Source organism: Phoenix dactylifera, chromosome 2 (assembly GCF_051530095.1).
Source record: "Phoenix dactylifera cultivar Ajwa chromosome 2, Ajwa_hap1_PhDact_Kaust_v1.1, whole genome shotgun sequence".
NCBI lineage: Eukaryota > Viridiplantae > Streptophyta > Magnoliopsida > Arecales > Arecaceae > Phoenix > Phoenix dactylifera.
This window is the reverse complement of record NC_143191.1, coordinates 17,310,006-17,335,618: the sequence shown is the minus strand read 5'-3', so window position 1 is coordinate 17,335,618 and position 25,613 is coordinate 17,310,006. Positions and strand designations below refer to the sequence as shown.

The following is a 25,613-nucleotide window of genomic DNA, read 5'->3' as shown; positions in this document are numbered from 1 at the left end:
GTCTTAGGGCATCCACCTCATTCCCCCCTAGACGAGGTATCTGCTAGCTCACTTCCTATTGAAGTGAGAATCCTTTTGAGTATTCTGTCCAGGTCCATCTTCCCTAAGACAGGAAGATTTGATTTTGTAAATGAGAGGGACCTAGCTATTATGTCTTACATTCTTCAGGACACCCCGGTCAACTTTCCCAAACTCATCTATAGGTATATGTGTGAGCCCCTAGATAGACCTAGGCTCAACCTCCCATACGGCATGATTTTTACTCTTCTCTTTAGGGAGTACGAGATTCCCATTCCTGAGAGGGAACCCTCTCGTGCATTGCGATGGACAGATCGCTTGTGTACGGGGACCATGCACAGGATGGGGTTTCGGAAGAGAGAGGGGGTATGGGTTAGGAAGTCTACCTTCATCGCTCAGACCACCAGACCTTCACCCAGTCCTGAGCCCGATTCAGACTACCCAGACCTTCCATCCACTCCTCCTGCTCCTACCACCTCCGCCGGACCTTCCTCCTCGGCACCACCCTCTATGGCGGTCCGGATTGATCCAGAGCAGCTCCGGGAGCTGCGGCAGGAGATCGTCCGAGATCTGAGGGACGAGCTGCTTCGGGAGCTCCGAGGTGCGGTGCCTGCTCCCACTCCTGCACCCGTATCTTCTCAGTTGGTCCCTTCCTTGACAGCCGTGACTGACATGACGGCTCATGTACGGGAAGAGATCTACAATATCCGGAGTTTGGTCCAGGCCCAGTTCCAAAGCATGAATGAGGTCACGAGCTCCACTCGACAGATGCGAGAGGAGATAGGTCGTGACATGCACACCACCACCGAGGGGGCCGAGCGCTTGTCGAATGTACTCATCGACAAGCTGGACGCACTACAGACATCGGTGACTGGGCTTCAGGCGTCGGTGACAGAGCTCTCCACTACACATAGCAGAGCCACCACGTCTATTATCACGCAGCTCGGACATGTGACAGATGCAGTCACCCTCCTCATGGAGCAGAGCCGATTGAGAGGAGGAGCACCATCCTCGAGAGGAGGTGCCACATCCTCGAGAGGAGGAGCCACATCCTCCAGAGGAGGAGATGCATCCTCGAGAGGAGGAGCCACACCCTCCAGAGGAGGAGATGCATCCTCGAGGAGGCCATAGATGTTTTTGTGTGATGTATTGTTTTACCTTACTTATTGTATGCTCAAATGTGTTCACATTCATATCAATACAATGAGTAGATATTTTATCTTCAATTATGTGCCATTTGATGTGCCATTTGTTGATTGTGCCATTGATTGTGTGTGATTACCTCCTTTTTGGTATGATGACAAAAAGGGGGAGAAATATGTATAAAATATGGTAAAATATGTAAAAGGGGAGAAATATTGAAAAAAATATGTAAAAGAAATCAATGGAAATAAATAAAACGATAAACTCTTAAAAACACACACAAATTTGTTCTAAGTGGATTCGGTACCTCGAGGCTCATTATCTCTCTTTTGGGGCTCCTAATGGAGTAATCTCCAGAATCTATTCAAGGGATATTCGGAGATTAGCTGAATCCTACTCAAGAACAAATTGACAGATTTTTCCTCTAAAAAGATAAAATTCAGTTCAAAAAAAAAAAAAAAAACTTCAAAGCATGAAGAGGAAATTCAGAAAATCAAAATATAGTTGAATGCATATGTTGAGGGGGAGAATCTGAATTTTAATCAAGCTAAATCATTAATGACATATAAGCCAAACAATTGATTGCATAATATGAAGGCTTATATAATTCCAAATGAAAGGGGGAGCTTTAACTCCGAAATTTAATGTTTCACTCCTTTCAAACTTGGATAAATTAAATTATCAGACATTTGAATTCATTTATGGATTTTACTTCATTGTTTTATGAGCAATTCATTTTACATATACTCAAAGTTTTGTCATCATCAAAAAGGGGGAGATTGTGGAGTGATTGATTAAAACCCCATTTGATTTTGATGAGCTCAAAGCAATTGAGTATATCTTGTGATTACTAATGAATTCAATTGAGTGTTTCAGTGAAAATCCTGTCCAAGTGTTTCTAGACTTGGTTCATAGTATTTTGGATAAGTTAAGAAGTCTGCATGAACCAATGTCTGAGACTCGAGTCGACTCCCGAGTATCACGAGTCGACTCCAAGCGTATCAAGTTCACTGGCACGAGCTCGAGTCGACTCCAGATTAGTACGAGTCGACTCCGACTGAGAACAGAAAGAAGAACAGAAAGCTTCATCTCAGAACCTGTCAACGAGTCGACTCCTGAAGTGCGCGAGTCGACTCCAATGTTCACCGAGTCGACACCAGGGAAGTAAGAGTCGACTCCAAGCAGTCACAGGCAGAAAAGTCAGAGAGCAGTTTTCGGGTTTGAGATTCGAGTCGACTCCAGTGGAACGCGAGTCGACTCCGATGGTTGGCAGGTCGACTCCAAAGAAGGTAAGAGTCGACTCTCAGAGGAACACAAGGAAAAAGTCAGAGAACGATTTTCGGACTCTGAGATTCGAGTCGACTCCCGCAGTACACGAGTCGACTCCGAGACTGAGCGACCATCAACAGACAGAAGACCATGTTACTGCCTCTGAGATTCGAGTCGACTCACAGACAGCTCGAGTCGACTCCAAGACAAGCTACACGTCAAAAGGCAGAAGACCAACTTTCGGAAACTGAGAGCCGAGTCGACTCCAAGGAGGTTCGAGTCGACTCCAAGACTGGATGAGCCAAACGACAGAGAATCGAGAGTTCGAGCTCTGAGATTCGAGTCGACTCCCAGGACAGTCGAGTCGACTCGAGTGGACAAAATTCAAATTTGGATCCACGGACTTCAGTGGATGAGCCGACTCCAAAAATTGCCAGGTCAACTCCAGAAGTTGGCGAGTCGACTCCAGGTCAAGACGAGTCGACTCCCAGTCAAGACGGCAACTTTAATTCAAATTTGGAACAGTTGCCGAGTCGACTCCGGAAAAGCGTGAGTCGACTCCTGCTACAGCCGAGTCGACTCCTGATCGCGCGAGTCGACTCCAACCCACCAACGGTTATATTGTCAGGCTGCGCAGAGTGTGCAGAACGGCCAGAAAAAGCAGAGTAACGGCTAGTTTCCGTGGGGGTTGGCTTAAATAGCCACAGAGGATTGTAGCAAGGCAGAGAACAGATATTCCACTCCAAGCATTCAAGTTTTCAAGCTCTCCAAGTGCTCTTAAACGAAAAAGGGGAGATCTGCATTTACTGCTCCAACAACTTCTTCCCAACAATCGAAGCTTCCTCCTCCTGCATTCAAGTCGACCACTCTTTCAAGAGGAGACCGGAGTTCCAGAAGCCATACCTCTTCACCAGCTTAAAAGCGTTTGAGGGCTTCTAACTCCTTTACGATTATATTGTCTTAAATCTGCTTTTTGAGAAGCTATTTTCTATTTTCTTCTATCTCTTGTATTTACTTGATTCAATCGGGGGATTGAATCAAGGGGTTTAAGGTTGGTTGGTGAGCCAAGTTAAAACCAACGTTTGTAAGGGTTTGATTGTGAGCCCGGGAAAACAATCGGGGTTGGTTCTAGTCGGTGAGCCTGGAAAAACCGACCGAGTTCGTTGTGAGCTCGTAAAACAACAAGTTTGGTTGTGAGCTTGCAAAACAACCGGCTGTAATCCAAGGGGGTTATAGTGAAATTCCCAAGTGAGACTTGGGGAGTGGACGTAGGAGCAAGGGTTAGCTCCGAACCACTATAAAACTTTGTGTTTGTAGTGCATTGTCTCTCATCTTCTTCCCCGCACATTACTCACAGCACTAGACTTTAATTAAATAACTTGCTATAGTTTTTAATTAATCATCCACAAAGTTTTAATTAGCCAAATTATATTAAAAACCCAATTCACCCCCCCCCCCTCTTGGGTTGTCTATCTGGGCAACAATATGTATGTTCTTGGGTTGGAGAGAACTCATCCTTGAGTTGAAAGCATCTCTTCTCATTATCTTTAACGAAGTCATTGATATTGAATTATAATAAATTTTTTCTATTAAAAGTGTAAGTGTTCGTCATTCCATCATACATGACCTCTCGATTATATTGTTAAGGATGAATCAATAGTATGTAATAGGCATCCATTGATGTTATGTTGCATGGTACAATATCAATGTAAGTGGCACCAATCAAGAAATTGACAAGACAATGTTTGGAAATCTCTATCTTATTGTCTTTTTGAACCAAGCAATTTCACATGACCTTGATGCTTATCTATCTTTAGATTGAGCTTATCAATGACTTCCTAAAATACAATATTTTTGTACAACCAGCTATTAACAATGACGTTACAAACATGCCCACTAGTAGTGCAGTGAGTGCCAAAATATTGGTTTGAGGCTAATCCTCTTTTTCGACTTTAGGTACATACATCATTCATCATAAGATTAGGCTTTGGTCTTGTCTATTCAAGCTCGATAATGGGTCTATCATCTAGTTCGTCATTATAAATAGGTTCAACAATCAACTCTCATCGATTGGTGTCATGCTCTTCATACTAGAAAGTACGGTGTCCTAGATCTCCATAAGTGCAATAAGATGTGAGGTTTGCGAGAACTTGCCTTGCTTAGAACCATGATATGATGGTTGGGTGACTAGTCATGGTCTCCTTGCAATATTAGATTAAGAAGTTTTATTGTCCTTGGAGGAGGAAGAGTAGCACATATTTTGGCACACACATTGATGGATTCCCTTCTTGTCATCTAGATTCATTGTAATTTCTTCTCTATACGCAACATTTTGTGAAAGGTGTCATATATAAGCCACATAATGTGGTCAATGATCTCATCGTAGATCAAAACCTATAAGCCATACAAGTAATAAGCTACACAAGTTCCCTTGTCCTTAGCGAGCACACCCAAGCAGGGATCTGAAAACTCCTTCGTATTATTAGTGACTCTCATTTTTCTCTGACTAAGATTAATATTGATTGATATAGAGAATAAAAGTGATCTTCCATAAGAAAGTAGCAATATAGATGTTTTCTCTATATTTAGTGTATCATTATTTTTCCAATGCCCACTTAAGAGTGTCGATATTCTCCTAGTCTATAGATGCATAGACTTGAAATTTCAAGGCCATAATCTTCATCTTCTCATTGTTAGAGATGTTCATAGCTTCAAAGAACCTTTTGATGGAGGTGATCTAGTCAAGAAAATTCTTGATTGAGCCTCCTATGAAACTAAGAAAACTCGATTTTGATGTTGAAGAGCCTATTACAATCTCATAAGACTCTCTCATCAAGCAGACGCAGGGGAAGGTGAATAGGCTCTTGATTTAGAGCATGGTGGTAGAAAGGCTTGATGAAGTGCTCAGAAGATGCATCCAATAACATATTATCCTCCCTATTTGATCTTTTAAGGTAGCAATTGTTGCTGGGGGTCCAAACCGAGAACGATTGGCACAGCGGTGTGAACGGGGTTCCCTTGGAATTGCTTCGGTTGCGCTCCACCTTCCGCTGGGAAACCTGCAAGCAAGCCTCGCACCACCACCGGGGTGGTGGGGGCCCTCCGACGGTCAAGTTAGGGAAGATCGAAGGAGAAGGAGAGGTAGCAGGTAAGATGATACTCTGAAAAATCTTGCTTACCCTCCCCTTCCCCCCCAGCCGCATATATATCAGGCTGGGGGGTTTTTTTGGGGATTGGTCATCGTGTGGCACGATGGGGTTGCCACTGACATGGTCGTTACAGGGCGTCGTGGGGCAGCGCCGGGTATGGCCATGGCAGGGCGTAGTGGAGCTCCGCTTTGTACGGCTGTTACAGGGGATCGTGGGGCAGCGCCGGATACGGCCGTTGCAGGGAGTAGTGGAGCAGGGGGCCGCGGCGTGCCTCAGGGGAACAGTCTGTTGTTGTCAAGAGATTGCCGACTTGGGGTCGGATTGCTGGATCAAGGGGCACCCGACTCGGGGTCGGGCTGCGGAGCCGAAGATATCCGACCCGAGGTCGGATTGCTGGATCAAGGGGCACCCGACTCGGGGTCGGGCTGCGGAGCCGAAGATATCCGACCCGAGGTCGGATTGCTGGATCAAGGGGCAGCCGTAGTCTTCCTGGGCGCGCGTGCCGGTCACGTGGGGCATGGTGGCTAAGTTCCCCCGTAACAGTAGCCCCCCACTTCCGAGCTTGGAACCAGGAGGGGAACGGGTGAAGGGAGTGATGCTTCGAGATTGCCGCCATCCCTCGGAAAGGCGCGCGCGCTCCGAGCTCCCCGCCTTCTTTATGGCGTATGGCGGTTGTCGCTGATCTGGCGGTCTGCGGATTTCGGCGGACATCCTTCCTTAATGGCGTCGATTCGCCTTTGGGGCGCGAACGATCCTTCGGTAGCCAGGCGTCCTCTGGCGTCACCGAGGCGTCACCCGCCTTTCTGCCTATTTAACCGGGGGCCCTCCCCCGTCCGCCTTTCTCTTCACAGGCATCCTCGAGTTTCTTCCTTGTGCTGCTGCCGTTGCCGTCGGACTGTTCGTTCGCTCCTCCTTTGACGCTCTCGGAGCCGTTCTTCCTTCCCTTCCGGTGAGTTGCCCCACTCTTCAATTTAGGGCTCACCGTACTTTCTCCTTTCGTATTAGTGTACCCCAGTCGTTCCGGTCCCTTCTCCCCTCTTGACCCCGTCCTGACCGTAGATTCACTGGCCGTTAGGGATGGACGAAGTAAGAGCGGACCGCATTCAGTCGGAGCTGGTCCCCGAAGACCTAGATAGGTTCGTGGCCCGGTACCACCTTTCCGAAGCCTGCAACGTTACGCTTCCGGGGCCTGAGGAGAGGATGTCCCATCCTCCTCCAGGGAAGGTCGCCATCAATGAGGACATCCTTCGGGCTGGGTTCCGCTTTCTCTTCTCGGACTTAGTCGTGCAGGTGCTTCGAGGTTTAAGAGTGGCGCCGACGCAACTGGTGCCGAACTCATGGCGTACCCTGACGGCCTTCCAGGTTCTCTGCCGCATGCACGAGGTTCCTGCCACCCTGAACGTCTTTTGGGAATGCTACGGCCTGAACGGCCACCCCCGGGACAGAGGGTGGTGGTGCTTTGCGGCGCGGCGAGGGTGCGGCCTCGTCAAGGAGGCTCCTTCCTCCATTCATGGCTGGAAGGAGCGTTTCTTTTTCATCGACGTAGATCCCTCTTGGGGAATCGGGACAACCTGGAAGACGCCGATGAAGTCCCCGATCGGCCTATCGAGGTTGTCGAGGGAGGAGTCCGATGGCGTCGCCGTCTTGAGGGGGTTGGTTGCCGAGGGCCGGCTCCCCCTGGTGGCTCGCCTTATTTCCGAGGATGCCTTGGTGAACGTCGGTCTGAGCTCGGTCCCCGCCGACCGTGAGCCCGCCACTACTTCTTCTTTTTAGCTCTTTTCTCCTCTTTCATTTCTTCTTTCCATCAGTTTCTCGGTTTCTAACCATCTCGTCCTTTTTGCAGAAATCGACGATGTCATGCAGTCGGACAAGGCAATGGCTGTTAGTAGGGCGTCCCTACTGGAAGCGGTCCGGAGGAAGAAACGGACACCTCCGAGCGGGGTCCCACCGACGAAGAAGCCTCGCCAGCAGGCGACTCCGACGCCGACAGACGGGTCCGGGCCCACCGATCAGGGGGACGCCGCGGGCTCGGACCGACAGTTGACGCCGCATCAGCCCTCCGGTGATGAGACTACCGTTTTTCTGGAGGTGTCATCCGGGCGCGCCCGAGACGGCCGGGTCAGACGCGGTCGGTCCCCAGCCCGGCCTTCGACTCGGTCGGCTTCGGATGATACGGGAAGGAGGGGCGCGCCGAGGCCCAGGCCGAGCGGGACCCTGTCGATTTCTGGCGCGGCCCCCGCCCCGAGCACGGTCGGCATGACTCTACCCCAAGCGATGGGTAAGGGTAAGGCTGCAGAACCACCATCCGGCTCCGGGGCGAAGTCGGGGTCGGCCTTCACTTTCGCCGGCGCCCGAAACCTCGTCGAGACGGTGCTGCTGGAGGGGGACCGTAGGCAGGTCCGGCAGATGGGTATCCCTGAAGTTGGAGCTGCCAGCTGCGTCTGTCTCATGTCGGTGAGTGTTCTTTTGGTCGCTTTCGTCATTTATAGGCTCTATTGATCCCCGTCTGACGCTCTCATTTTTCCTACCTCTTAGCTCGCCCAATACATGATCCGCCTGGAGGAGAGCCACGAGGAACAGGCGAGGCTTCTGGCGAGGGCCGAGAGCCGATTGAAAGCTGTAGAGGAGGGAGGCCGGGCTGCGGCGGGGAGAACGACCAGGGACCTCGAGACGAGGCTCCAGGTGGCCGAAGAGCGGGCACTCGGCTTCGCCGCCCTCGAGAGGCAACTGTTGGAGGCTCAGGAGCAACTCAAGGTCGCCTCGGGTCTCGAAAGCGAGATCAGGAAGGCGGAGGAGCGGGCCAAAAAGCAGTCCCGGAAGGCTGCCGACTTCCGGGAGAGGTGGGAGAAGGCCCAGCAGTCGGCCGACAACGCCCGCAACCGAACCCGATCTCTTGAAGCCAAGCTGGCCGAATTGGAGTCGGCCTTTGAGGGGACTCGTGCGAGCAACCAGGAGCTTCATTCGCGCCTGGAGGAGGCTGAGGCTGCTCGCGTCGCTGCCGAGGCGAAGCACATGGAGGCTCGGGCCGATCTGCTGAGGGTCTCCTCCGAGGCGGACGACCGGATTGTGGCGAAGGTCATGGAAGCGAAAGCTCAGATTACGGAGCGAGCGGAGGCGGCGCTGGCCGAGAAGAGCGCGGAAATCGGGCGTCAGGCGGTACAGGCCTATCGTCAGACCGCCGAGTTCATCCGTGACATGTCGGACGCGGGGTCCGACTCCTTTGCCTTAGGCTTCGATGAAGGCCTGGCAAGGGTGTCCGCTAAATACCCCGAAATTGACCTGAGTGGGGTCTCCCTCCTCGACTCTCCTCCGATGCCATTGCCTGCCGATTCTCCAACCGTCTCCCTACCCTTCGCGGACGCGCTCGCCGTTCCCGACCCAGGGGTTCCTCCAAGCTAACTCTCTGTACTTTTCTTTGTTCTTTTCTTTGTATGTTGGCGTTTTGCCACGTTGTATGGGTCTCGACCCTGATGCAACGAAAGTTAATGCAAACAAAGTGTTTCCTCATTTCACTTTCGTCCTTCCTCTTTTTAACTCCTGGTAGCGCCTTGCCGACTCCTGACTCTTGAAGTTCTTCCGGCGCTAGGCCAGGCATCCGAGGGTTAGGCCTCAGGAAATTCTTCCGGCGCTAGGCCAGGCATCCGAGGGTTAGGCCTCAGAAAATTCTTCCGGCGCTAGGCCAGGCATCCGAGGGTTAGGCCTCAGGAAATTCTTCCGGCGCTAGGCCAGGCATCCGAGGGTTAGGCCTCAGGAAATTCTTCCGGCGCTAGGCCAGGCATCCGAGGTTAGGCCTCAGGAAATTCTTTCGGCGCTAGGCCGGACATCCGAGGGTTAGGCCTCAGAAAATTCTTCCGGCGCTAGGCCAGGCATCCGAGGGTTAGGCCTCAGGAAATTCTTCCGGCGCTAGGCCTGGCATCCGAGGGTTAGGCCTCAGGAAATTCTTCCGACGCTAGGCCAGGCATCTGAGGACCGAGCCTCGGGGAATTCCGCTCATTGGTCGGCCAAGGCTGGCGCAAGCCGAGGCGACCGGTCGGGGCTTCAGGCTAGTCTGCTCCTGGGATGATCATCGGGTTAGCCTGGCATCCGAGGACCGAGCCTCGGAGAATTCCGCTCGTTGGTCGGCCAAGGCTGGCGCAAGCCGAGGCGACCGGTCGGGGCTTCAGGCTAGTCTGCTCTCGGGATGATCATCGGGTTAGCCTGGCATCCGAGGGCCGTGCCTCGGGGAATTCCGCTCGTTGGTCGGCCAAGGCTGGCGCAAGCCGAGGCGACCGGTCGGGGCTTCAGGCTAGTCTGCTCCCGGGATGATCATCGGGTTAGCCTGGCATCCGAGGACCGAGCCTCGGGGAATTCCGCTCGTTGGTCGGCCAAGGCTGGCGCAAGCCGAGGCGACCGGTCGGGGCTTCAGGCTAGTCGGCTCCCGGGATGGTCATCGGGTTAGCCTGGCATCCGAGGACCGAGCCTCGGGGAATTTCGCTCGTTGGTCGGCCAAGGCTGGCGCAAGCCGAGGCGACCGGTCGGGGCTTCAGGCTAGTCTGCTCCCGGGATGATCATCGGGTTAGCCTGGCATCCGAGGACCGAGCCTCGGGGAATTCCGCTCGTTGGTCGGCCAAGGCTGGCGCAAGCCGAGGCGACCGGTCGGGGCTTCAGGCTAGTCTGCTCCCGGGATGATCATCGGGTTAGCCTGGCATCCGAGGGCCGAGCCTCGGGGAATTCCGCTCGTTGGTCGGCCAAGGCTGGCGCAAGCCGAGGCGACCGGTCGGGGCATCAGGCTAGTCTGCTCCCGGGATGGTCATCGGGTTAGCCTGGCATCCGAGGACCAAGCCTCGGGGAATTCCGCTCGTTGGTCGGCCAAGGCTGGCGCAAGCCGAGGCGACCGGTCGGGGCTTCAGGCTAGTCTGCTCCCGGGATGGTCATCGGGTTAGCCTGGCATCCGAGGACCAAGCCTCGGGGAATTCCGCTCGTTGGTCGGCCAAGGCTGGCGCAAGCCGAGGCGACCGGTCGGGGCTTCAGGCTAGTCTGCTCCCGGGATGATCATCGGGTTAGCCTGGCATCCGAAGGCCGAGCCTCGGGGAATTCCGCTCGTTGGTCGCCCAAGGCTGGCGCAAGCCGAGGCGACCGGTCGGGGCTTCAGGCTAGTCTGCTCCCGGGATGGTCATCGGGTTAGCCTGGCATCCGAGGACCGAGCCTCGGGGAATTCCGCTCGTTGGTCGGCCAAGGCTGGCGCAAGCCGAGGCGACCGGTCGGGGCTTCAGGCTAGTCTGCTCCCGGGATGATCATCGGGTTAGCCTGGCATCCGAGGGCCAAGCCTCGGGGAATTCCGCTCGTTGGTCGCGCCCCTATCACTTGCCGCTCGACGGGGTTTCTCCGTGGCCAGCTGCGATCGTGTTTCTCCTCCTCTCGAAGCGTCGCCTGGGGAACACCAGAAGGCCATTAAATGCTAATTGAGGCGTTACCTGGAAAATCGGACCGGCCAGTTGCTGCTTGCGAGGAGTGCCAGTTAAGCGGCCGCAATACGCGCGTTCTTCGAGGCGGATGCGGCCTGGACGCGTGCGGAGATATGTGGGCCGCGGGATACACGCCGCCCGGAGTGTCCTGCACGAAGAATGCAATTAAGGAGAACGACGCTTAGGAGATCGTGGGGGGATAAACCTCGAGAGCCGGAACGGCTCCTGATTCGATGTGCCCGCATTTATTGGAGCCATCCGCATCGGAACGACCAGGGGGCCACAGTTTGGCTATAAATATAAGCGCAGGTGCGGTGGAGCCTGCCAAGCCGGAGCTGTTCAGGTTGCCATGGATCGTGGACCTCCTCTCCGGCGCGTGGCTGGGAAACCCCCGCCGGAGGAACGGGAGGCGCGCCCCTCGCAACTTCCGCCAACTAGTCGTTTCATCTGGGATCAACAGGGAGATTCTCTCCGGTGGAACTTCGCTCTAGGCGTTTCATCCGGGATCACATCCCCCCTCTTTTCAGTCCCACCTCCCGATTGAGCTCTGCGCTAGACGCTTCATCCGGGATCGCACCTCCTCGCGCTCTTCTCCCTTGTATTCCTTTCCTCCCCTTCTCCTGGGGAGGACCGGAATATCCCTTGGAGGTGGCGTTCCTCTAGAAGCAGTGCGAACTTCTTCTTCGTCCGCGCCGGCTCTTCGTCTTTTGCGTGAGGCGTCGATGGCGCCTCCGGGGGGAAGCACCCACGCCCGGTGGGATTGCAGCTGCTTCGGATGGAGGGTTCGGGATCCCAGATCTTCAGCTTAACGGAGTCCCCACCTCTTCCTTGCTTTCTTTACTCCCCAATTCTCCTCTGGGAATTCTTTGTAATCACACGAACACGCCATTGTAACCAGGAATTATTGAGATGAAAAGGACTATACATTTTTTGAACTGTCTTTCTGGCTTTGTCTTTCTACTGGTAATACACCCGTAGGTTAGCGGAATTCCAGCTCCTTGGAATTTCTCGACCATCTAGGGCCTCCAACTGGTAGGAGCCAGGTCGGTTTACCCAGCGAACCCTATACGGGCCTTCCCAATTTGGCGCCAGCTTCCCACCTTCCGCGGGTTGAGATGCTTTGGCTCGCCTTAGCACCAGATCTCCGATTCTGAAAAGTTTTGGTCGGACCTTGGAGTTATAATATCGGGCCACCCTCCGCTGATACATCGCCATCCGAACCTGCGCCATTTCCCTCGCTTCTTCCAAGAGGTCCAGATTTCCTCGGAGTTGCTCCGAATTGGCCTCGGGTCGGTGCGTAGCCACCCGGGGCGAGGGGAGTCCGAGCTCCACGGGGACAACCGCTTCCGTGCCATAGGTTAGGCTGAAAGGCGTCTCCCCGGTAGGGGTCCGATGCGTGGTCCGATACGCCCAAAGGACGTTCTCGAGTTCTTCGACCCAAGCTTGCCCCGTCCGACCGATTCGCGCCTTAATTCCTTGGAGGATTGTCCGGTTTGTCACCTCGGCCTCATCGTTGGTTTGGGGATGCGACACAGATGTGAACTGATGCTCGATCCCGAACTCCTCGCAGAAGTCACGGAAATGCTTGTTGTCGAACTGTCGACCATTATCCGAGATGAGGACCCGGGGTACCCCAAATCGGACAATGATGTTTTTCTTCACGAACTTCCGGACTTGCACCTCCGTGATAGTGGCCAGCGGCTCTGCCTCCACCCACTTGGTGAAGTAGTCGATTGCAACAATCAAGAATTTCCGCTGGGCGGAAGCGACGGGGAATGGTCCGAGGATATCCATTCCCCACTGTGCGAAGGGCCAGGGTGCGGTGATTGGTGCCAAGGGAACAGAAGGGACTCTCTGGACGTTGGCGTGGCGCTGGCAGGCGTCGCATTTCCGTACGTGATCCTTTGAGTCCTCCAACAAGGTAGGCCAATAATAGCCTTGCCTCATGATCTTGTGCGCCAAGGACCTAGCCCCCGAGTGCGATCCGCAGACGCCCTCATGGACTTCGCCGAGGACGTAGGCCGCCTCCGAGGGGCGGAGGCACCTTAAGAGGGGGGCGGTAAACGAGGTCCGATACAGCCTCCCTTCATAGAGTACGTAGTGGGCGGACTTCCTGACAAGTCGCCGAGCTTGATCTTCGTCTTCAGGGAGGATCCCTTCGGCGAGGTAGGCGACGAGCGGGTCCATCCAAGACGGCTCCGGATCAATCGCCATCACCGCTCCAGCCTCGCCGATGCTCGGGGCATCCAGGGTCTCCAGGTAGATTGCCCTCGACAAGTTGTGCGCCTCTGCGCCCACCAAGCGGGACAATCTGTCGGCCCTGGTATTTTCGCTTCTGGGGACCTGCTGGATGCCGACACTGCCGAGGTCGGGAATGAGTGCTTGCACCTTCCGGACGTAGTTCTGCATGGTCGGGCTCCAGGCCTCGAACTCCCCACGGACCTGCCCGACCACCAGCTGGGAGTCGGTGAAGACCTTCAAACGCCGGATGCCGAGCTCTCCGGCGAGTTTGAGTCCCGTGACTAGGGCCTCGTACTCCGCCTCGTTGTTGGTCACTGAAAATCCAAACCTCAAGGCATACTCGGCTATCACTCCATCAGGACTGGTAAGGACCAGCCCGGCCCCTCCACCCTCGGGGTTCGACGACCCATCGATGTGAAGCGTCCAGGTCGGGAGGTCGAGGCTGGGCGTTTCCGGTGGACTAGGTTCCGCCTCCTGCACCGTGCACTCAGCGAGGAAGTCCGCGAGCACCTGGGCCTTGATGGCGGGTCGAGGCTGGTAGCGGATGTCGAACTCACCGAGTTCTACTGCCCACTTCACCAGCCGTCCCGCATTCTCGGGGTTGCTGAGGATCTGTCGTAGTGGTTGATCAGTTAAGAGGGTGACAGAATGGGCCTGAAAATAGGGGCGGAGCCTCCTGGTCGCGGTCAGCAGCGCGAAGGCGATCTTTTCAGCCTTCGTATACCGCGTCTCGGCGTCCCGTAGGACCCGGCTGATGTAGTACACAGGCTTCTGGAGCTTTGCCTCTTTCCGAATCAGCACCGCACTGACCGCGGTTGGGGAGACCGCCAGATAGAGGTAGAGCATCTTTCCTTCTTGCGGCTTGGACAGTAGGGGAGGAGACGCCAGGTATTCCTTGAGCTGGTCGAATGCTGCTTGACATTCGGCCGTCCAGAGGAAGTCTTTCGGGCGTTTTAACACCTTGAAGAATGGTTGGCAGCGTTCGGCCGATTTTGCCACAAATCGTCCGAGCGCGGCGACCCTTCCAGCGAGCTCCTGAACTTCCTTTACTTTGGTCGGAGGGGACATACCTTGGATGGCCTTGATTTTGTCCGGGTTGGCTTCGATACCCCGCTGGTTGACAATGAAACCAAGGAACCTCCCGGCCGAAGCGCCAAAGGCGCACTTCGCTGGGTTCAGCTTCATGCGAAACTTCCGCAAGGTGGTGAAAGTCTCCTCCAGATCCACGATGTGCTGGTCTGCCCGGCGGCTCTTCACCAGCATATCGTCCACGTACACCTCCATGTTCCGGCCGATTTGCTCTTTGAAGATTTTGTTGACAAGGCGCTGGTAAGTGGCGCCAGCGTTCTTCAGACCGAAGGGCATTACCTTGTAGCAGTACAGCCCCCGGTCCGTTATAAAGGCAGTTTTCTCCTCGTCCTGTGGGGCCATCATTATCTGGTTGTAACCGGAGAAGGCGTCCATGAAAGACAGCAGCTGATATCCGGAAGTCGCATCGACCAGTTGGTCTATCCGCGGAAGCGGGAAGCTATCCTCAGGGCACGCCTTGTTCAGGTCGGTATAGTCGACGCACATCCTCCACTTCCCGCTCGCCTTCCGGACAAGTACAATATTTGCCAGCCACTCGGGGTAACTCACCTCCCTTATGAATCCTGCCTCCAAGAGTTTGTCTACCTCCTGGTCGACCACCCGGATCCGATCCGGGGCACAGTGTCTCTTCTTCTGCTTCACTGGCCGGTGGGTCGGGTCGACGTTGAGGGCGTGAGAAATGACCTCCGGGTCGATCCCAGGTACATCGGCCGCCGACCAGGCAAATACATCGGCATTGGCTCGGAGGAATTCCACCAACCGGGCCCGAGCTCCCGGGTCGAGATTGGCGCCGACCCGGACCACCCGGTCCCGGCGGCCTTCCTCGAGGGGAACTTCGACCACACCCTCGGCCGGCTCCCCGTGCCGCAAGGCCACCTCGTCTCTGGCATCAAGGGACTCGACGCTTAGGGCTTCTGCGGGCTTCTTCCCTTTGAGGGTCGCTAGGAAACATTGCCGTGCGGTCGGTTGGTCGCCTCGGACCTCCCCGATCCCGACCGCCGTGGGGAACCGCATGAGCAAGTGGTACGTAGAGACCACCGCGCGAAGGGCGTTCAGTCCGGGTCGTTCGAGGATAGCTTTGTAGGCCGAGGGAACACGGACAACCAAGAACCCGAGTCGCACCGTGGCTTCTGCGGGTGCGACGCCCGCAGTCACAGGCAGCTCAACGACACCTTCCGCCGGGACAGCGTCACCGGTGAATCCTATGAGGGGGTGGATATTTTGTGCAACAATTGTCTGGACAAGCCCATCTTTTGGAAGGCCTCGTAAAAAAAAAACAAGATATCAGCTGAGCTTCCACTATCCACAAGAACACGCCTTACATCATAGTTTGCCATAGTGAGGGAGATCACCATGGCGTCATCGTGGGGGGTCTGAACCCCCTTTATATCCTCATCACAAAAGGTGATTACATTGCCGACCCTCTGCCTCTTTGCGACGGCCGCCCCTGACGCCTCCGTCGAGCCCCCTGCGTTCCTCACGGGCCGGGGGCAGCCCCCAGTGATAGTGTGGATCACCCCCGCAACGGGTCGATTCTGCTCCCGAGGCTCCGGAGGAGCCGGGTCGGCCGGACGCGGGTCTGCGGGGGGACGTCGGTCGCTCACATATCGACCGAGACGCCTCCGACGGATGAGAGCCTCGATCTCGTCCCGAAGCTGGAAGCAGTCCTCTGTGTCGTGGCCGTGGTTTCGGTGGTACTCACAGTACGCCCGGGAGGGCCTCTTCCCAGGTATCCTCCGCATCTGTCTCGGGGCCGGGAGGTCCTCCCGCCCCTTGATCTCCATAAGGATCTGGGCCCGGGGAGTCAGGAGAGGGGTGTACAAGTTGAAACGTCGGGGCGGAGAACGAGGGCGTGGGGCGCCGTGGTTCTTCGCCGGCGACGGGCTTCTGCGCCGACGCTGGGGCGTCGGGCTCCTCCTCTGGCGTGCCTCTTTCCGCCTTTTCTTCCCAAGCTTTGGAGGGATCTCGACGGCCTCCTTGCTCCGGTGGGCGGCCGCCTCCTCGGCGTCCGCATACTGGTTCGTCCGGGACAACAGCTCTGGGAAGCTCCGCGGCAGGCGTTTGTCCAGGGAGAAGGTGAGTCTGCCCTTCCGGAAGCCACGCTTCAGGGCTGAAAGAGCTACCTCCTGACTCAGGTTCCGGACCTCCAGCGTAGCCCTGTTGAAGCGGGTAAGATAATCCCGCAAGCTTTCTCCCTCGTTTTGCCGGACATCAAAGAGGGAGTCGGAGACCAGTCGCCGCCGGCTACTGATGGCGAAATGAGTGATGAAGAGGCGGGTGAACTGGTCAATGGACCGGATTGAGTCAGCCTCCAGCCCGGCGAACCACGCCCTCGCCGGGCCACGGAGGGTTGCCGGGAAAGTCTTGCAGAGAAGGGGATCTGATGCTCCGTGGAGGAGCATAAGGGTCCTGAAACTCTCGACGTGATCCCGCGGGTCCGCCGCCCCGTCATAGGGCTCGATCGCCGGCATTTTGAACCCCGGCGGATTCGGGGTCCGCAGGATCCTCGAGGCAAGCGCCGGCTGGGAGGAGATCTCTAAGTCGGCGAAGGGATCTTTGGAATGGCCCTTCAGGACCTGGAGTTGTCGGTGGAGATCGTCCACCCGCCGGTCCAGGGAGCGCGACCGGTGGGTGGGAGACAAGGAGCGGCGAGAGGGGGACCGACTGGAGCGCGGGTTCCTCGAGGACTGGGGGGTCTGGGAACGCGCCCGGGCCCGCCTCTCGTACCCCGCGCAGCTCCGGTGGGAAGGTCCCGGCAGAATGGAGCGTGCTCGAGAATCCTCCTCGCGCCGGCGCTCCTCCCCATGGGAGAGGAAGGAGCGCGGGTTGAGGAGGACAGGCGAACGCTCAGGCAGCGGCGGCTTCCGAGCCCGCTGCGGCGCCCGGGACATCGCACCCTGCAGATTCTGCACCGCTTCCGCGAGGGTGCGAACCTGCTGGGTTAGCTGGTCGAACTGGGCGGCTTCGACCGTCTGAATGGGCGGTGGGGCGGTGGAGTGTTGCTGAGAGTGTGTTGGAGATGCAGCGGCCTCCCGGCCAGAGGCGCGAGAGGCCCCGCGACCGGGAGCATTGGAAGCTCCACGACCACCTCGCCGTGCCATTACGATCGCTCTGAAATCCGGCCCTCCTTCTAGCGCCAACTGTTGCTGGGGGTCCAAACCGAGAACGATTGGCACAGCGGTGTGAACGGGGTTCCCTTGGAATTGCTTCGGTTGCGCTCCACCTTCCGCTGGGAAACCTGCAAGCAAGCCTCGCACCACCACCGGGGTGGTGGGGGCCCTCCGACGATCAAGTTAGGGAAGATCGAAGGAGAAGGAGAGGTAGCAGGTAAGATGATACTTTGGAAAATCTTGCTTACCCTCCCCTTCCCCCCCAGCCGCATATATATCAGGCTGGGGGGTTTTTTTGGGGATTGGTCATCGTGTGGCACGATGGGGTTGCCACTGACATGGTCGTTACAGGGCGTCGTGGGGCAGCGCCGGGTACGGCCATGGCAGGGCGTAGTGGAGCTCCGCTTTGTACGGCTGTTACAGGGGATCGTGGGGCAGCACCGGATACGGCCGTTGCAGGGAGTAGTGGAGCAGGGGGCCGCGGCGTGCCTCAGGGGAACAGTCTGTTGTTGTCAAGAGATTGCCGACTTGGGGTCGGATTGCTGGATCAAGGGGCACCCGACTCGGGGTCGGGCTGCGGAGCCGAAGATATCCGACTCGAGGTCGGATTGCTGGATCAAGGGGCACCCGACTCGGGGTCGGGCTGCGGAGCCGAAGATATCCGACCCGAGGTCGGATTGCTGGATCAAGGGGCACCCGACTCGGGGTCGGGCTGCGGAGCCGAAGATATCCGACCCGAGATCGGATTGCTGGATCAAGGGGCAGCCGTAGTCTTCCTGGGCGCGCGTGCCGGTCACGTGGGGCATGGTGGCTAAGTTCCCCCGTAACAGCAATCATGGTCTTGTATAGTCATGCTCTACCTGCAGTTGTACTACTTATTCACACAACTATTGAAGACTTACATCCTTTAGATCGATATCTAACATTAGAGCATTCTATGTATTTTGGTGAACCATAGGTTCAATATCGATGCAAATACCACAAGCAAATTGGAATACACTAATAGTAAAAGAGCACATATGGTGATCTTTTTTCTGGAGGAAGAAGGTCTATCCAATAAAGAAGTAGCAAGATAACAGGAAGAAGCAACAACAGAGAACTCTCAAGCCCACAAAATAACAAAGATAAGATGGCTTTTACAATGACTAGGCACCTATATTTATAGTTGGAGGACCTCTTGAACCCACCTATAAATGCTTCTACATTCAGTTTTTACTAAAAAAGTTAAAAGAAATTTACAAATATGGAAGAAAAGAATATTCTCCATAATATTCTAGGATTTAATTTGGTGTAAGTATGGAAATGGTTGATTTGATTTGGTGCAAATGTGGAAAGAGATTGCAACAATAATCTCCTATAGCTTTGTATGACTACTTTTTAAATGTCACTAGAAATGAGGGCCAAGTCCATAAAAATAGAGCTATAACCACAAAAAGAACACCAACATGCATGCTTAGACAAATCAAATTTTAACTGTAGCTCTCCAACAAGTGAATCCGAGATCAATTTCATGGATTGGACCTCATTATAGAAAAGAGGAAAAAAACAAGCGGATCTAGGTTTCAAGCTTTCCTTTTGATGACCGTAAAAACTATGGGCGAACGACTCAAGCCAACAGAACAAATGGATTTGGATGGTTGTAGGAGTTCCCTACTCTTTTATTTTTTCTTTAATACCTCATTTCCTTATGGATGTGGAAGATATGCTCGACGGCCTGGATTACAATAGCATAGATGGAAGAGAGGGATGCTTCCAAATTAAGTTTGCCCTAACAACACAATAATTTCCAATTAACAATTGGGCTCTCTACTAACCATACTAAATCTTGGGGAATTTTGGACTTTTTAAGCACTAGGCTAATGTTGTTAAGGAGTAGATAGATGGTTGTATTGCATTGCATTAGAAAATTAATTTGTAGGATTCAATTGTAAATTTTTGAAGAAGAAGGGTCTCTATGAAAAATATTGAAACTTTACCGGCTCAAAACATATTTTTTCTAAGCTTTTTCTAGGTAGCCTAACTGAAAAATATCTTTTATATATAATTATTAGTGAAAATTCTATTATATATTGTATAAAGCTTACCTAGCTAAGATGCCATCATTTCCCCTCACTCCTTTACTTCCTCTTCTATCTCTCTGTAATTTACCATTCCCGTCTGTGGTATAAAATGCATTCATTTTGGCTTTTTGAATATTGAAGTGGAAGATTTTAGACATTTTCAATAAGTTAGCTTGGTTCACTTTATCACAATATGTTCTATAAAAGCTATAAAATGATAGGATTATGAACTTGTAAAATATATTATATGTAACCGTCAGTAAAAAAAATAATCTCTACTATATGGGACCCATGCATCCTCTCTACATTCAATTCAGACAGCAATTTTCTATATGGATTTTTTTTTACTCTTGACAAACTATCCTTTTCAAGCGACACCATGCTTTATTTTCCTATTGTACAGATAAAAATCCTCATTTAAACACACCTTCTATATTTTCTTTAAAATGATTATGAGATAAGAAGAATATATGAGGAAAAATGGAGAATATGAATAAGAGTTATTCTTCAAACAACTTTGATTCTTGGATCATACTTATCCATTCAAATTGCTTTTTTGATATGTGCATCAAGCATATAGCACACACTAGCACTAACCTGTATATGTTTCAAGCTAAAGCTGATTATAGGCCGGGCCTCGGGTCTAAATTTTATTTATTTTTAATTGGACTTCGGGTCAGACTTATATAAAATTTAAAATTTTCTGTATCCAAGCTCGGCTCATGATCAGCTTTATTCCTAACTGAACACAGTCTAAAATTTCTTTAACCAACCTTAACCCAACTCAAGCTCATTTTAAGCTAAATTTAGGTTAGCTTGGTTGGGCTATGTAAATCAAGTTATATCACGTCAAATGGGAATTTTAGATGGAAAGATTTGGGATATTTTAATTGAATTAATTTTTGTTGGGTTGGAGTCCTCAACTATTCATCTATTTTGATGGTGCCCTTATATAAACTAATAATTTAGCATGATTAGATATATAGTTGTATGAAACATGCAAATAATTTGTTTGACATATATATATATATATAATATTTATTTATCAAGTTGGATCATATTGAGCTAGACTTGATTAGGCCAGGCTCGAGTTATATCATGATCAGGTTCTGATTAAATCTAAGTTTAAAAATCTATTCTGGCTGCTAGAGGTTGTGGTGAATTTTTTCGATCCGACTTTTAAATTTTTAAAATTTTAAGCTTGTAAAACTTATAACCCTACTCCATGAGAAGGTTCGCTGGTGGCGCCTGGATTTAGCTCAACCCAAGTCGCGCCCCCAAGGAAATGGGATACTTGGCTCGCGCCACCTTCACCTCCGTCGCTGGGTCTTAAACCAAGCCAAGGGCTAAAGAGGGGTTTAAAGGGAGCAAGAGGGGGATCGCTTCAATGGCGAGAGTATGGAGAGGGTTGTGATATTTCCTCAGCTCTCCCTTCTCCCCTCCATGCTCTTCCGAAGGGTCTTCACCTCCATCGCTAGATCCCAGCTCTCTACTCCTCTCTGGAGCTCGATTTCAGTCGCCATTCCCAGGTTCTCCACTCGGAATCGGCCGGAAATCCAAAGAAAGCGCTTCGGATCCCGTCTCATGGCTTCCGCCGCCAGAACCGGAGACGGCAGGCGGTCTCCCTTCGTTCCCTTGCCCCCTCCCGACGCGGATAAGGTCAGAACCTCTCCTATCTCCTTCGCCTGATTCCAAATAAAAGGCCAATTTTGTTCTCATTTCGATCAGTTGTAGCTCGTGTTATCTTGGGATCATATTTGCGTAGTATGTATGTTTTCTCCAGTTTCTTGCGATGAAAATTGAAACTTCGAGTAGATAAGGTTGGAGGCAAAACAAGCTAAGGTTTAGATATAGAAATTTTAAAAATTGTCGCTTACTTGCTGTCTCATGGGCTGGGTTATTTAGTAAAATCAGGACCCCCTCCTCTCTACTTCGCCTGATTCCAATGAACCAAATTTTTCTCTCATTTGGATCAGTTATAACTTCACGTTATTTTTGGTTTTATCTTTATATGTTCGCGTCCAGCTTCCTTCATGGAGCTGAAATTCGGAGGAGATATTGTTGGAAACAAAATAAGAATTTTAGATTCGATATCTATAGAACTTGAGAATATTGTTGCTTCATTGCTCTATCATGGGCCGCGTTAGCTAGGAGTAGGAGCCAAACAATTGGTAATTTTGAACATTGGAAGGGGATAGATATATAATCTTCCGTTTTCTGTTAGAAATGCGAAATCAGTTTGCTAATGTGGTTTGTTTATTAGATTTGTGTATGAGTTTGAAAGTTAAAACTGTTGCCGTCGTAGGAGGAAGCGTACATTGAAGACTTCATCCTCTGCTTTGGTAGTTACTGATAAAAGCTACAATCTTAATACTTGTCATGTTTTGAGTAAAATTAGTTTAACATTTAAGTCATGGATTGACACGTTACATCTATTTGTCATGTTTTGAGTAACATATCCAACCCTTCTATCTATATAATCTCTATTTTTTGACCATATTGGTCCGACAGGTATTTAATAGGCGAAAATGAGAATTTGTTAAATGAATGTTCCACTAACTTTAGATTTGCCCTCTCTTGACTATTTACTATTGTACCTTTGAAGTATTTTATATTTTCTTCTGTTGTGAAACTTATGTGGATCTATTGGCAGGCGGAATTGTACAGGGGCCTTGAAGCAGCAATAGGTTCATCTTTCAGTTCGGAGCCTTTGTCACCACCTCCTAATCCCCTAATAATTGTTATCAGTGGACCAAGTGGTGTCGGCAAGGATGCAGTTATCAAGGTAATATATCTCTGGCCATCACATATGCATTTATGTATGGGCATTCATCTATAATGCTTATAGATACACTTGTGCAACAACTCAACTCAATAAGCCATGATCCTAAACTAGTTGGGGTTGGCTACATAAATCTTTTTCCTTCTTTACGATTCATATTCATAAGATGTGATTATTGTTTTATGCTGGTCGTCAATCTGCCGCAACCCTCCCACTTTATTCATGTTTGGGACTGGCTGTGTACAAAGTATTATGCATTAAGCACAACATAGGCATAGTTCTTATAGATAAATTGGTGTAGTGAAACTAAAATTATTGTTGAGGCTTTAGTTTTTGTTTTTTCATTATTATTTCATGCAATGTTTGATTTCACAAAGGAGTGCAATTGCTTGAACTAACAATGGGCATAAAGAAAGTCATGCTCATGCAACAGTTTGTTACTCTGTGACTGAAACAAACAGTAGCAACCTTACTTTTGTCTTGTAGAAAGTGGTAACTGTTGATTTCTGAATTCAGAAATGAAACATAGTTACATAGGTGACCCTGTAGAGTCAGTGCACTGACTGTCAAGTCTATTTGGGTATTTGTTTGACATAAGTTATGTGACTGATATTGTGCAGTGACTAAAAGCTCATTTATTTGATTATGATATCTTTCAACTCTGGTTATCCAAATATTTTAATTGAACTTCTAAATACTATGACATTGAAATATTGCTTTTATAATATGTCCTTCCTATGCAAATCATGAAGGGGAAGAAATGTTGTTTTTCCTGGTCTTTTTAGGTCTCATCAGATGTTTCTGTGAAGAAAATTTTCTTCCTTCCACCAACAAGTTAGTTGCTGAATTATCAGCATTGTCTTCTTATCCATTATATCATGTTCTTTAGGTGTTAACCAAGGAAACTGAAATCAAGATTGCTAGATATGTTTAATGCTTGCTCATGATTTGTTTTGCAGAGGCTGCTAGAAGTTCGGCAACAAATTCACTTTGTTGTCACAGCCACCAGTCGAGCAAAACGACCAGGTGAAGTTGATGGCAAGGACTACTATTTTGTTACAAAAGAGGAATTTCTTTCAATGGTTGAAAGGAACGAGCTTTTAGAATATGCCCTTGTATATGGAGATTACAAAGGGATACCAAAACAGCAGGTATACTTCTATTTTATATGAAACTGGATGGAAGTAGACTTCTGCCCAACAAGATGCTTGCCAGAATTTACTCTCCCTAGACCATGGAGGAAAAGAAAAGGAGACCTTGGTCAGATACAACTTCAAATATACTCTTTTACTATCATTTAGATCTATTTGCAATTATCATATCTATTTGGGATAGAAAACGTATCTTTCTTTGTCAATTCTTCCGATCAAGGTCAGCCTATTCAAAAGATAATATCTCATCCTATTGGGTTGGAGGGTAGCAAATTGTCTTCACAGGCTTTTACATTATATAACATGGTTCTATTATGGCATTTCTCATGTTTGAGATCTGGCCTAAATTAAAATTAATTGCTTTGTTCGTTAGCAGAACATTTCCAGATTGTAAGTATGGTACTCTGTTCCTGTCATCTTTTTATGCAGTGAAAACTACAATAGCATTTTAAGTGTTTTCAATGTGTTGGTGGTTGTTATTCTGACCCTACTTATTGGTTACTCTAGTTGTGCGTTATTATATTGAAAATGTTGGAAATTATTTTGAAATTTATGATGTTAGGAGATTAGGAAGAAGAGGACCAAACTCCAAAGACCTTATTCAGAAATGTGACAGTTGTGTAGAAAATGAAATATCTTAACATTGTGATCTTTCGTGCCTAAAGGAAAGCAGATACGCTAATATTAACTAGGATCTCTGCAAACCTGACCATAAGGCTTTGCCAATACCTTGATGCACCTTTGAGAGTTTTTGTTTGGTTTGGCTCAATTTTATCACTACTCTCTTGTACACCTGACTCTTTAATTGTGATGCTGCACGCCGTCTATGTTAACTTTTTTAAATGTGATAGTTTGTAAATTTGGAAAGGAAATGTGACAATTAGCTGCTATGTTAATGATATTGTTTTGAATGGTACTAAAAGAATATTATCAAAGTGGATATAGATACCGTAGGTTTTAGCCAGTATTAGTGCTTTTGAGTCAACAAACTTCCCATACAAATTATGGTCTTTAAGAATTGGCTTTCTAATGGTGATTATTTACTTTTTTTATGCATTCATGTTCTCCCCATGGAAAAAGACTCCCTTTTTTCTTCTTCTAGTAAATCCTTTCTAGTAAATATAAAAAGAATCTATAATCTGAAGAAGTTGTTAGATTTTTAACAAATCATTGTAAGTTGTGCATGTTTTTCAGATCGTGTTAGTGCAACCTTTCAATTGGCAATATATTTTGTGAAATATAATATAGAAATACATATATCTTGGAGTCTTTAGAGGCTGAAGTGTTCGGCATTTTGCGACACATAGAAGCTTAGCACCTATAAGATGTTTCTAAGTAACCCTATTTGGAGATACATTTATTAACCTTTCCCAGAATCTAATTTATATGACATGATTGTGGGGAATGTTATGTATATGATACCCAAACACGAGTAACTAATAACAATATGGATCGAGCAAGGAATCAAATATATCACTTGTACTTCATGATATTAGACATGAATATGAATTTTCAGTATCCTTAGCAACATTGATACACTTTTGATGAAAAAAAATAGAACAAAATTCTCTATTTTTAAAGATATTAACAAATACAAAATATTAACAGTTCATTTGGTTAGATGTAATCTTGTATGGGAATATTGTCAAATTTCCAACAATGCACTTGAATAAACAATTCAAGTAACGATATTTTTTTTGGTTCAGTGTATTTGTTGACTATTTATAACCCACTTACATGAACTATTTCAAATACTGAAATATATTTATTTACGTAAGTTAATAAATATTTTTAAATTAATTATACATATATTAGAAAATATATTTCTTATTACAAATTAATTTTAGTATAGTTTTGGTATATTAGCAAATATATTAATCAGAAATTTTATAGATATATTTATTAATAAATAAATATATTAATTCTTAATAAATTCCATGTTAGATTATTAATAATTAAAATTAGTATTTATTAATAAATATATTCATATATTAATTATATTATTATTTATAAATAATAATCTTATTATTTTAATATATTTGCAATAATAAAGTAATTTGTTATATCAATTATAATAAATAATTAACAAATATATTGATAATAGTAATAAATAAAATATATAGTTAATATATTTATTAAAATGAGTATTTTGATCTG

The 25,613-nt window shown here is 49.6% G+C and overlaps 2 protein-coding genes across 6 annotated transcripts in view; both read left to right on the top strand.

Moving 5' to 3' along the window:
* Window positions 1-7,851: 7,851 nt before the first annotated feature.
* On the top strand, window positions 7,852-18,539 carry LOC149768231 (uncharacterized). Its single transcript, XM_089927792.1, has 3 exons — window positions 7,852-8,033; window positions 8,115-8,419; window positions 18,422-18,539. Exons 1-3 carry the CDS (start codon window positions 7,854-7,856, stop codon window positions 18,537-18,539), a joined length of 603 nt encoding a protein of 200 aa, XP_089783918.1. The 5' UTR covers window positions 7,852-7,853.
* Window positions 18,540-20,852: 2,313 nt separating this feature from the next.
* The window catches only part of LOC103713860 (P-loop containing nucleoside triphosphate hydrolases superfamily protein), a 29,379-nt gene continuing 24,618 nt past the window's right edge, over window positions 20,853-25,613 (top strand). For 4 of the 5 annotated variants that reach the window (XR_605116.6, XR_005510009.3, XM_088715508.2 and 1 more), the window contains exons 1-3: window positions 20,883-21,182; window positions 22,177-22,308; window positions 23,265-23,456. Coding sequence is in view for 3 of the 5 variants with exons in the window: in XM_088715508.2 (XP_088571634.2) it covers window positions 20,922-21,182; window positions 22,177-22,308; window positions 23,265-23,456 (585 nt within the window). In the remaining 2 variants the exon portion in view is untranslated. Of the gene's footprint in view, window positions 21,183-22,176; window positions 22,309-23,264; window positions 23,457-25,613 lie in introns of all 5 variants that reach the window. The other variant, XM_008800908.6, reaches the window with a different exon arrangement.